Genomic DNA, 13453 nt, shown 5'->3' with positions numbered 1-13453 from the left:
TAGACATTGGGGAAGAAGGAGAGGGCGATGTAACGAACCTCTTCACTCGTACACTCGAGGTCTACCGACACCTTAAAGAACATGGACAGACCACCAAAACAGAAACCCCCATAGCAACTAAGCCCCAGGGAGGAAGGGCCAATGCCATGATGCCCATTAAAGAAGCTGCCCCCTACTGGGTCCCCCCACGGGGTCAGGGAACACACGACGACATCAACCACCAAGATGCGAAGGGAAGGGTTGTATATAACTGGGTCTACCAGCCGTGGGACCGGCAAGATATTTTGACCTTTAGAAAGACTCTACCCGACTTGAGAAAGAACCCGACTGCCTTCTACACTGAATTGGGTACAGCCTTAGGCTCAACGATAATGACGTTGGCAGATATCGACTTGTTCTTTGGGCTATGCCTGCCGGCTGATGTGTGGAAACAAATCCGGAAAGTTGACCACGCTGAGCCGTTCGGATATACCTGGATACAACTCGATACCATAGATAAACAGCGAGAACCAGGACAGAAACCCCCGAAAGCCATCTTAGAGCTCCCAGACAAGATTGTACAAAAGCTGAAGACTCTAATCCCAGAAAGAAAGGTAGACTGGTCGATAGTGACGGCTTGCCGCCAGAAACCCCAGGAGGATGTGTCTGAATACTTCTCCCGATTCGAGACTGTGTTTTCCGATTACAGTGGCCAAGACATGACCACCGCAACCGGACACCACCTCTTTGTCCAGAATTATGTAAAGGGTCTGTCTCAAGAAGTTTCCCAGAAGCTACAGACCAGCGAGAGCAGTTGGGCAGCCTCCAAACCCGCAGCAATTCTCCAGATGGCCCAATACTACGAAAACCAGAAGAACGAGAACGATAGGGCGTCAGAGAAGAAGAAAAAGGAATTAAAGGAGAGGGTGATGATAGCACAGTTGCAAGGGGTGACCATAGGAAGGGAACCCCCAAAGGAGAATTACCAACCAACCGCCCCTAGAAAGCTACCCCCTAGAGACCATACACCTACACCCTACAACGGACGGAGAGACTTAGATGGGAATCAATGTGCGTTCTGTAGAGGGTTCGGACACTGGAAATCCCAGTGCCCGGTCCTTTTGGAACTGAACAAAAATAGGGACCCCAATAGACACAACCGGAAGTTTGTTGATACCCACCATCAACGTCACCACACTTGATTAGGATCACGTGCAATCGAGCAACGCCATTTTTTCCGAATACGCTAACCAGATCGCTGATACGTACAACGCTCCAGCAAAATAGTATGGTCAAACATTTTTAATAAATTATAAGTATAACAACATTCCGGCAAAATGAACAGGTTAGAACATGTTTTAAACAACTATTTACATGACAGTCTGCTGCGACCTGCATCCCAAAGCATTTACGTCCACGTGACACCGTCCTCGCCTCTCCTTCCTCGAAGTTGCAACATTGGCCTGTTTTGGGCGGTCCTTTTTAGTTGATTTTGGGCTATAAAAGCCATGCAAAAATCCCTTGACATCAGTGGCAGGCGATTGTGCGAATAGGCCGGAGGCTATACGAAGCGCCGGAGGGCTGGTGCCCTGACGGGGGGAGGCGACGCGGACGGACCTCCCCCACCTCCCCCACCTCCCCAGGTGGAGGCTTGCCAGGCACCCCGACCGCCTTTTACTCGCCGGCCAGCTAAGCTGCACCCAACCGTCTTTAATTCGCCGGCCAGCTAAGCTGCACCCAGCCATCTTTTTCATCGGCCTGCTGAATTTCACCCTGGCACGCTGTGCGGGTCTTCCCAGTCACTTCTTCCTTCAATAACGGAGGGTGCCCTGGCGGGGGGAGGCGACGCGGACGGGCCTCCCCCACCTCCCCAGGTGGAGGCTCGCCAGCAGATGAGGGCACCCCAACCGCATCTTTCACACGTCAGCCAGCTGAGTTGCGCCCTGCCACTTCATTCGCCGTTCGGCTGAGCCGGCACCCCTGCACGCGACCGCCAGGCAACCACCCAGGCACAGGGTTCACCAAGACTGCCGCTAGCACCCGACGCGGGGAGTGGGCCCCCGCAGCCAAGTAAGTAGGGGCCCACTCCGATGGTGATACCATCCGAACTGCTGTTGTCGCTGCTACTGGAACCACTCCGGTGGCAATACCATCTGAACTGCCGCTGTAGCTGCTGTTGGCCCCTCTCCGATAGCCGTACCGAAGAGCTGCTGCTACTGCTGCCATTGAACTCCGGCGGTTGACCCCTCCGGTTCCAGGCCTGGCCCACCGTGAGACAATTCTGGACTCGAAAGCTTGTTTGCTAGGGCATGGGCCCCACCCTTGACAGAACGCTCCCCTCAGCCTTGCAGAATTGGTTGGAGTCATTTGACGTTCGACTCCTGCGGACTTCCGGTAAGGACAAAACCATCACCATTGCTCTTTTTGCCCCCGGGCGGCAGCCACCTTGCCTCCGCTTGATACAGTGAGACAGTAAAGCGTCGGCGGAAGAACCCGCCTGCTGCCCCGCCCTAAGAACAAACCGTGGCATTGCTACAAGGTTGCAGTGACGCCATGCTGACGCAAAGTTGACGCTAACGAAAGTTCTCGAACTACCGAAAGGAATTCTGGTTCAACAGCTAATTCATGGAAAGACTTAGACTGTGCACTGACCCGACCCCGCCCCAAGATGGCGCTGATGTAGGAGTGGCCTACAACTCCTTGTGGCGTTCCAGTCACGTGACATTTGTGTTAAAAAAAAAAAAGAGATATATATATATGTATGCGATGCTTACACACATGATGGTGGGGAAAAGGGGGGAACCGATTTTTATGTTAATCTAGTGTTGCTCATGTTGCTCGACGCCTCTCGCACCGTGGCCGGCCTATAGCGGCTGTAGGCCCGTATTTCTACACTGACATTGTTTTAAATAAAGGGCTTCTTAAAAAGGAATTACGGAATCAGTGTCATGACTAATCATCTGGGTTGTTGAAGGTTTCTCTTTTAAATAAAAGATTGTCACTCCTAAGCAAAAGCATACAGATAATACGGACTCAATTTGCCTAAAATATTTTTGTTTAACGGAATTTGTACCCATCACGCCTGCCCCCTTTTTCCAAGAATTGTCGAATCAATAATGAACTATAACTTAAGGTATATGTCGCACGCAAGGTATGGTATCCTGCACCATAATACACGACCAATTGAGAAATACATGCACGACCAGGGAACCCGAATTTAGGAGATGAATGAACTAGAGCATCTTTGCCTCGAACTAAAGAATAATAGGTCCGTGGTATTACCCACCCCTGCGGCTAGCCTGGTACATGGTAGGTAGAACCTTTCGTGTCTGCGCGCGCTGGGATATTTTGAATACTGCACCTCCCCTCTTATTTTCCCCTCTATAGGTCACGACGAAGTTCCGACTGAAGAGTGGAGTGGACCTGGACCGCACCGAGTTCAATATCAGGGAAAACATAGACAAACGTTGTGAGATAGTGCGTAAAGTTACAGACCATCATTGGGAACATGAAAAACCGTATGATATGATTGTGCGTGTGTACTACGATTATACGATATGAATGTGTATGCATTTCATGTTTGGATCACTTGAAGAGAGCGTCACTGTATGATTGGAGTGCTTGTCCACCGATCAAAGGGGGGAGAATAAAGGGTCAGACACCCCCTAAGATAAACTACAAAGTGCTAAAAGTACGCAACATGCGTAGGAAATAGGGGACAGGAAAGGAGAGGTCCCCGTGCTCAAAGCAGCCCTGAGTCTCCATCTTAAGTCTCCGTCTTGATGCATGTACTGTCACCCCCTATCCGGCATTTGTGTGTACGTGCTCACCGAATTTACGTCTTTTCCCCGCTTGTGTTTTCTTACATGGAACAGACCCATGCTACTCCATGTTGTGTGTGCACCAAGTGGCCTATTATCTTACCCATCTCTCTCTCTCTCGTTTTGTGTCGTATGTACGCCAAAATAGCCTACTTGATGCACACGTCTCTCTCTCTCTCTCTCTCTCTCTCTCTCTCTCTCTCTGCACACGTCTCTCTCTCTCTCTCTCTCACTCTCTCTCCCCCTCCCTCGCAAAAGGCTCTTTCTTGTCCTCTTTCTTCTTGAATAAATTAACGACATACACCTCTTTGGTAAGTGTATAATTGGCCCGAACACGGTGGTGTTCGAACAAAATTGACAGAAACAAAAACGACCATACTTTACCACGATTACTACCTCTCCTTTCTGCAAACGTTAAGCCTAATCGGCTGAGAAGGAAAGGACAGGTAAGACGACTGATGTCTCCCAATCTGACCCTCAACACGGGGACTATATGTCAGTGGTTTTTGTTCTTAAAGGACACCATCTCCACCACCCAGAATTACCCCTGACCAATTAGCCCGAAATAGAATGTCTAAAGCACCCTGTTCTCCCAGAGATAACTCCAGCCCTATACTAGCCGTCTCAGAGTATCCCGAACGAAACAGCTGATGGCCCTGTTTTAAACTGATAAAGGGTCACCTACTGTATGAAAAGGATACTCATGAACGCATGACAGTAGCACCTCGCACTTACGGGTATTACCAAACCTTGTATTATAAGGCGCAGAAACCGACACCTAGAAGGCCAGACGATGGACAGGGACACCCACAGAACCCTGCACCACAGCAGTAATTAATAGATTAGTAACACGCACATTAACATCAGAGTTAATAGGCACCAATCATGTAGTAACAGATAAGAGCATTTCCGCAACTACTCAGTGGTTGGGAGAGAGAATGAAGTATGTAAATGTCTTCCCTGCCAAGATCTCTAAGACTTTCGTTTCTTATAACCTATTCAAGGATAACCTGCAGCCATCGGAAGAGAGGGGTCGGACGTGACGCACAGTCTGGCTGCGGATCATAAAGCATCTATGACATCGACCAAGGGGGAAGCGACGAAGCAACAAGGGTGTGAGACGAGACACCATTATCAGAACGATGAGCGCGAAGGGCTACATCGAGGCCCCTGCTCACTGACCAGCGTGCCTGAAGTCTCAACCCGTCGGGCCCGATTGATGGGCCCAGTGCTGAAAAGATTCTGCTCTCCTTGGTCCGCATTTTTGATCCGATCCCATGCCACCCCATTCTCTCTTCCTCTTTCATTTGGACTATGACTTTGACCTACTACCGAGGAACAAAAGGCCGGCACCCTGTCTCAAAAGTACCTGTGGTGAACTGTGTTAAGGAACAGGACTGGAATCAAAGAACAGTGAGTGGTCGCACCCTGCCACGTGAAGAAATCGGATTTGAGCTGGACCTTAGTTCCACCGCCGGTGCTCAACAGTGCCAACGAAAGAAGAACAACAATGAGAGCTTACCAGTGATAGCTCTTTATGAAACAAGGACACTGGAAAGAAGAACCCATGTCAAAGTTGAAAATCCTCTCCCAACCACCTTATTATATTAACTATCTTCTTATCAAGTTTTCATGATGTTGCATCAATCACTTCCGACTGTACACTGAGAAGTTAAGAAAATGTAACTTTGTATAGTAACATTCATACAACACCAGCCATGTACACGACTATACTGCAACTTTGAATGTACTTCCTCCTCGCCTACTTTATCAAACTGTATGAGACAATGTACAAATGTGTCAGATTGCTCCTGCCTACCCTAAACGACTCTGTATCTTTAAAATGTGTGACGAACATTGACGATACTGTAACTAAAAGGCTAACAAAGGCGAATATTGGCCGGACAAGCTGGCGAGATATGTTAAAAGGGAGGACTGTGGAAATTTAGCTCGCAAACTGAACATTATCTGCGCCATCTTGCCCCTCCCCAGCACCACGCACAGCGAACGCACGGCTGCCATTTTAGGCACCCCACTCATTGTCAATCGCCAGCGCGGTCCCTTTGGCGCTGCAAGCATCCCCCGCGCGCTGGCCACCCCCGCTCTCTCATACAGGCCATAAACCCTCTCCTTCTGCGCGACCCTGCTACGGAACCACTTCCGACCGACAACCCATACATGGTCATGCCTCTCCTTTGATAACCCCCTTCCTCTGCGCCCCATTGTCTGAACTGGTCCCAGGCCATCACCTAGCCCTGCGGATGCAGTTTATTGCCCCTACTGTAAGGGAAACACCCCACATCAAAGGGATTACAGTAGATCAAAGCCCCTACCCCCTGAGACCCGGCCGGTTGCACACACCCCCGGGAATTAGCGGAATTCCCTGCTGCGCGATAGCCATCTCCCACTGCGGGTAGGGTGGGAACCTCTACTGTAACCATGTGTGGGATCAGATCTGAGCCGGGGGCTTCAGGGGATGTTCTTTCAGGCATCAAGGGAATCTCAAGAATATACTATGTATAATAAAGCAATAAACCAGTGTATAAGAGACCAGGTCTCAGAGATGCAGTTAGAGCACCTCGTGACGATACCTTGCTGTCAGATCTGATGTGTTCTGCTCCGACGGAATAAAACTTTGTTTCCTGCCTTCCAGTCTCCGGCGCCTGCCTCTTTTATTGGTAAATTATCGAGTGGTATGAGAGGCGATTACCGCCGGGCAAATACTTGAAAGGTTATCGACTGAAACTGCCGCTACCATTTAACACCTCTGAGAAATTAATCCAAAAGTTAGAAATATTGCATACTGGACACATGATCCCTGGCAGTTTTGATCCATTGATTGTGGACTGTAAAGCAAGCCATAGGAAAAAGACGGAGGCCCAAAGACCTCAGAAGGTAGGTAAAAACTCACAAATCTTCCCCTTAGGCAGTGGCGGCTCCTCCACTATGGCGGATGAGTGTCGCCCCTCTGATTTTAAGCAGTGCAAATAAAGGAAACATAAAATGATAATAACTTTGAATTATTATCATTTTATGTTTCTGTGCTGCTTTGTGGGTGGGCGGGGGCTGCTCTGCTCTCGAAGCAGGGCAGGGGAAGAGTTGCTTGCCACTCCTAAGTGCACATGACTGTTTGGTTGGTCCTCTGATACTGGCTAAACAGTCATATGCACTTTTACTGTTCTCCTCGCAGGCTGCATTACAGCCTGCATGGAGAACATGCCCAGGCCCCCATTCCCTGGCTGAGCGTCGAACCACGACGCTCAGACCAGTCACAATGCTGCAATGTAGCATTGTCATGGTCAGGCAAACCTGGGTGCTTACCAATCACAACGCTGCATTGCAGCGTTGTGATTGGTCAGGGGAGCCTGGCTTTGCTTCCTGTTCCTGGAGTCCGACGGAGGAGGGCAGGAACAGAGACGCAGAACCCGGCGGCAAGGTAAGTGTTTATTTTGTAAAACATTGCGCCCTCCCGTGACCCCCACCACGCCCACCCAGCCACCGACCAGCCGTGCCAGACGACACTGGATTTAATTTTCCAAAGACACCTAGGTATTTGAGTTGTAGTACTATACGTGTAAGTGCTATACAAGTATTTAGGGTCAATTGGCAGATGCAGAAAGCGTTAGAATTGTGTGGTTTGTTTCACCATTGATCGTCTTAAGGCCATCCTGGTCCTATATATTTATAAAGACATACCCTTCTATCAATGACTTAGCTCAGGATGGACATTAAGTTAATTGTATGTGATTGCTTTGGGTTCCAAACCTACTACCGCTACTTTAAATAAGCCTTGACCTCTCAATGTAGACATGCTTGGAGAAGCAGGTGTAGAAGCAGGTGTAGAAGAGCAGTAACTTGCTTATTCTGTTGCAGAGCAGTAATACCTAAGGTCCTATGACAATCTTGTTAGAAGAGAATACCTACCATTGGTACGGCCGAGTAATCACCGACTGCCAGTTGGCAAAGGCATCACATTGAGCCCCATGGATTAGCTCTGCAGAGGTCTCCAACCATCAACGGGCCAGAGTACTAAGCCGTTGTTCACGGCCCTTTATTTCTTAGCCTTCCTTGCAGGGGAGTGGTGATCAGATGTTTTCTGTAGTTTTGAGAGCAGGAGAAATGACTTGAAAATTTATATTTACCCAAGGTTCCCTGTCCTCGCGTATGATATCATAAGCAGAATCTTCCATTCAGGATCAGTCCCCAACCTTCACACTGCACATTACACATAAAAAGGTTTGTCATGTTCATATATACCTTTGACAGACCCTCCCCGCATGGATCACTCTCTTGTAAATTGCTTACTTCTTTGCTTTTATCACTTTTTAAGTGCTGTTTTTTTATCATGCCTTCCTCAATAATTCAGAACCTAATATTTTATGACAATCCAATTGTGATCCAATCCACTTGTGGTCTGTTCTTGTGAAGAGTTGCTTGCCACACATCAGCATAGCATACATCTATCCTTAAGACTCTGGTCCCGTCAACCAAGAGATGTGCCATTCTATGAAGATACGGGTATTAGAAATTTGAAGCACCTGCTCCTGGACCTAGTTCAGAAAGGTCATTAGAGGGTCCAATATGCGGACAAAATGTCCTGTAAAAAATGCTATCTTTTCATCTTAGACTCTAGCCGGAATCATATGCTTGGGTCCATGGGGTGTCTCATATGGTTAGCCTCCTCTGAAGCCATGAATGTTTCCCGAAAGCCTCAGAGGAAACCTGGAGCCCATATCAACCCTCTGAAGGCACAAAACTCACCTGTCCTGAAGCAACTCTTTCATCCGTGGCTATGTGTAGAGATACATTGTCTTAACAATTCTCTAATGTTGATGTTACAAATCAGATAGCAAATCACATCTTTTCTTAACTTACACATGGCTTATAAATACTGGAACCATCAGCCCATTGAGGCCACAGCCTATATAAACCCAGGATGTCAGTCCCCGATGTTGTGTGTAACACAAGTTCTGAATAGGATAGACCCTTCCTCGAGGGCATTATGTACATGGTTTCTAGTCCTAGACTTTTGTGTTAGCCTAAAACATTTTGGGTGTTATAGTCTTGTCATGCCTCCATTTAAACTAATTAGATTAACATACCTGAAATGAATGATTGCTGGGTGAAAAATTCAGAACTGTAGACAGTGTCCATAATGTAGTATTCACCCTAGTTCTGAAACATCTCCCCCAAACCATCTCTTGTGCAGTACTTTGCCATGCACCATACTCAGTAGTAATCACAATTAGCTCAAACTTGATTCCACCAAACCTAAGTGTTGAATTAGCGAAAGAGAAAGTGTTTTTTTTAGAGGTTCTTAAGTGTATAGCATAACACCGCCTGCTTCTGGACGTGGGCCAGGTATAACTTTCTTTTCATTTAAGGCCTGATTTAGACCTTAGTGGATGGGTTACTCCGTCACAGCGGTGACAGATATCCTGTCCGCCGAAATACAAATCCCATTATGTCCTATGTGATTTATAGTTTGACAGCGGGATATCTCGCAATGTTGTAACAGAGTAATCCATCTGCAACAATCAAAATCAGGCTCTTAATCACACCTGATCTCAGTAGCTCTTTGTGGGGGCACCACATTGTTTGGAGGAGGGCCGGTGTAAGGATGTTATTAAGATAGCGGCTTGTGTTCAAGACAGTGAAATGATCAACATGTATTTGCATTTAATAACAGTAGCCCTGTGGGAGCCCATTACAATATCTGAAGAAGTGTTTGGCATAACACTACCTTATTTGAATTTGGACCGAGACCCTATACATTTATTAGTTTGCTCTGATTTGATTTCCTCAGCTGTCTGTGAGAGCTTCATTTTTGTTTGTTGTGTGTTTACAGGTTCTGTAAATGCTTCTGAACTCTGTGTCAGTCCTACCATTGATCACTCTTGCTCAGACCTGGAAGCATGTATTGTTTCTAAGCTGGTGAGAGTTGGCTGGTCACTGAGCATGTGACATCACACCACCTGATTCTAGGCTGTTCCCAAGCTGTGCAATGATCACATGTTGCTCACACTTTATTTCAACAGCACTTTGCAGGGCCATCAGATTGTCTGATCATTTGGTCTTGAATAAGATACTTCCCACGTGAGACCTCTGGAGTGTGTAGGTCACATCCTCCACCTTTGGATATGTTTGCATTCAATCTTGTCAATGTATGTTTGTTGCAGCACCATTTGTGCTACGATGCACATCATTTCAAACAGTTTGAAGTAAGTTACTAGCCTCCCCTCACAGCAGACCTGACAATAGTTTAAAAATCCTGGATACTTGAAAGGATCATTTGTTCCCAGCACGTGTTTAGTTTTTTTAATATATCCACCATTTATGTCCACTCCATGGTAGTGTACACATGTGAGGTATTAACCTACACAAAGTTAACAGTATTGATATTCTGACTAAAGGAAAGATGGATTAAGCTGTATTCTAATAATGACCGTAATTCTACACTGCTGGGGGTTTATTGTATAGCCTTAGAGCCCAACGCAGCAGGTTCTACTGACCATTAAATGCCCGCTCCAGCGTTTTTGGCGAGGGCCTTTAACAAGGGAGTGGGCCTTTAATGACCTGTAGAGCCCGCTACGAGGGCTCTAAGGCTAATGAACATTCCGCCCCAGAGGGCAGAATGTTCTAATTTGTAATAACATAGACCTCTCGGAGCCTGTGGGGGTATAAATCCCCTTGGGTTCCAAGAGGCTTTTGTTCACAGCAACAGCTGTGAAAAGAAAAATAATATTGGAATGTTGCTTTCCGGGCTTCTACCAGCCAGTAGAAGCCCGTAGCGCTCCGTTTTCTTTAATGGCGCAATTAACATTCCATTGTTATAATATACGTTAACGATTTCAGAGAAACATAGAGGTAGGAGTATAGAAATAATAGCCAAAAAAGAGTTTATAGTCAAACTCATTAAATTTGCCTGCCACTCCTCATTTTGAGGCAGTGGTCTGTAATGCTATTGTATCACCTTTCATCACACATCCTTTTTTGCCATGTGTAGACCACAACTTTGAAGAAGCTCTCACTAGTTTGGTTCCCTCTATAGTTAATTATAAAATAGAGCATTGACACTATTTTCAAGTTCTTGAGTTCAACATTTCACTAGTTTGTGATCTGGGGCACACCTTAAGTCTGTTCTAGCTTCCAGTGGCATAACGAATGTTTATGGGGCCCCCCTGCAATGTACACGGAGGGGCTCCCACTCCGGATTTTATCCGGAGCGCTCAGACCCGAGTAGTGTGCTGAGAGACCCCCTGCAGCTGGGCCCCTCCCGCACCGTGGGGGATGTGGGGGCCTGTGTTTTGCCCCTGCTAGCTTCTAAGCTCACAGTGAATTGAACCACTATCAGTTTCTTGGTCAGATCAAGAAATTCTCTCTACTTGTGTTGCCACAGGACCTCACCAGCCCAAGCTGAAGGAATCCATGGAGCTCATTCACAAACAAAATCTTTAAAAAGCTCTAGGGAGAGACTATTGAAACCCTACTCCATCCTTCTGCTCCTATAATATACATTTTACAATACATCCATCATTGAGAACACCAAAACAACTTCAAGCGATCAAGTCGAGATAGGAGCTCTAAGTCATCACATCTAAGACCATTAAGAGTTCGTGTATTGAGATGCTGCTGCTAAAATACCTCCAATATTCCTGGGTCAGGAACAGGCTCCTGCAACAGGCCAGTTACTAAGTGGATAGAATAATTCATTTTTTACCAAGACTGACAATGATAACCTTTTTCAGTTTGTAATTTTATGCATAGCAACTTGTTCTCCAACTAAAATCTGATTTTGTTTCAATTGCGGTTTAGAAATCACTTCTTCACCGACTGGTCTTCCTGGCTAAGATCTCTCCAGAGCTTGCAGATAAAAGAGATTTGGGAGGTACGTCATTGGTGTATGATGCATGGGAAGGAGTAAGGGCTCTTGGAAGAGGGACGGAGACAGGGTTAATTATATACATGGCACATTTTTATTAGATGTGATTGCTGGTGTATAACACTTCTAAGTGGCTTCAGTTTCTGCATATAACGGGAACAGGGTTACAGGGAAATAGATTTATGTATCCAGAGTATAGTTATATGTGAAGCTGGGATAACCGTTCTGGTCTCTGGCAGGCAGCTTTGCCACCAGAGCCGCTGCTTCTGCACGAACTATTTTCATTGGCTAATATCCCTAACTCCTTTTCCTTCTGCTCATCGTCGCTTATGGGTAGCCCAGGAGGGTGGTTTGAGTGTAGCTGTTGCCTGGAGATGTTCCCAATCCGGTCTTGTAAAAAAACTGAAACAAATCAATGGTTCATTGTTACCTTTCAGTGGTCCATTGAGTGGCAGGTGTGGAATGAGTCCAAGTCTACTCTGATTATATCAAGGGCGTCCCAGGCAAGCTTGGCGTTTCCGTCCCAGGCAAGCTTGGCGTTTCTCACTGTTAGACGGCGACCTCAGAGGAGCCTGGAAGGGGTCCTGACTACCCTGAGACCCACCCTCAAAGTATCGTAGCCGGGCACTGGCGGGAGACTCCCCAGGGGGAGGAATCTCGTATCTAGGATCGTACTTCTGGCACCACACGACACAGAGTGACCACACCGGGTATTCTGAGAAAACAATCTTTATCAAGTAGGTTATCACTGCAAATATGTACAAGGTGAGCACGGGCTCAAGAGTCTCGGAAGGGGTAGGGGGTAGCGGGACAGTCTCTGGTAAAGGTTCAAAGCAGGGACGTATCCGGCGCACAGCTCACAATCCTCGAGCTGGGGGATACGATGTTGTAGTCGGGGTCCGGCGGGACCGTGAGAGTCTGTTGGAGCCGCGAGTCACTCAGCGGGCTCAGGTACAGGTTCGGAGGTCTTACGATCTTCAGGGAGCCGCGAGTCACTCAGCAGGGCTCAGGTACAAGTTCGGAGGTCTTACGATCTTCAGGGAGCCGCGAGTCACTCAGCAGGGCTCAGGTACAAGTTCGGAGGTCTTACGATCTTCAGGGAGCCGCGAGTCACTCAGCAGGGCTCAGATACAAGTTCGGAGGTCTTACGATCTTCAGGGAGCCGCGAGTCACTCAGCAGGGCTCAGGTACAAGTTCGGAGGTCTTACGATCTTCAGGGAGCCGCGAGTCACTCAGCAGGGCTCAGGAGGGTCCAAGTTCCAGGAGCCGCGACCACGTCGGCAGGCTCTAGTTGTTCCAGCGTCGAATCTGCCGGACAGACCCAGAGCACCCCTTGTTATAGGTCGACCCCTCTTTGATGTCCGGAGTCTGTGCAGGCAGGGGTCTTGTCACCTGGGGGTCGCTTGTCGGGATTTCCTGCTATTGTCTTTTGATCCTTTCAGGGCCGGGTCGGGAGGAGTCCCAGACACCCAGCAGGCACGGAGCCAGCCCTCAGGGAGGCCGGAGGGCCGATCGAAACCCATCGTCCCGGGGGGTTCAGAGGTGCGATAGATACTGCTCCTCCCTCTCTCATCCCCTGGAAGCGGGATGTCCTCCAGCCGGAGTGGCGCCTCTAGGCCCGGGTCGCGCTGGGGCCGGGCGGCCATCTTGGTGCATGAAGTGGGCACGCGGGCCCGGGGTGGCCGAAAGGAGAGAGGCCATGGACGGGGATGTCCGGGTCGGTGCGTGTGTCCTGGTGGGGAGGGTCGGCTGGGCCGTGTGCTTGGGCTGC

The 13453-nt window shown here is 48.1% G+C and overlaps 1 protein-coding gene across 3 annotated transcripts in view; it reads left to right on the top strand.

The window, feature by feature from the left end:
- Positions 1 to 13453, top strand: part of LOC146809955 (testis-expressed protein 47-like) — a 166171-nt gene that overhangs the window by 98474 nt on the left and 54244 nt on the right. For all 3 annotated transcript variants that reach the window (XM_085616818.1, XM_085616816.1, XM_085616817.1), the window contains exon 2: positions 11616 to 11688. In XM_085616818.1, coding sequence (XP_085472944.1) covers positions 11616 to 11688 — 73 coding nt within the window. The remainder of the gene's footprint in view (positions 1 to 11615; positions 11689 to 13453) is intronic.

The sequence above is a fragment of the Triturus cristatus genome, chromosome 7 (genome assembly GCF_964204655.1).
Source record: "Triturus cristatus chromosome 7, aTriCri1.1, whole genome shotgun sequence".
NCBI lineage: Eukaryota > Metazoa > Chordata > Amphibia > Caudata > Salamandridae > Triturus > Triturus cristatus.
The sequence above is the reverse complement of the archived record's forward strand: the minus strand, read 5'-3'. Positions and strand labels throughout refer to the sequence as shown.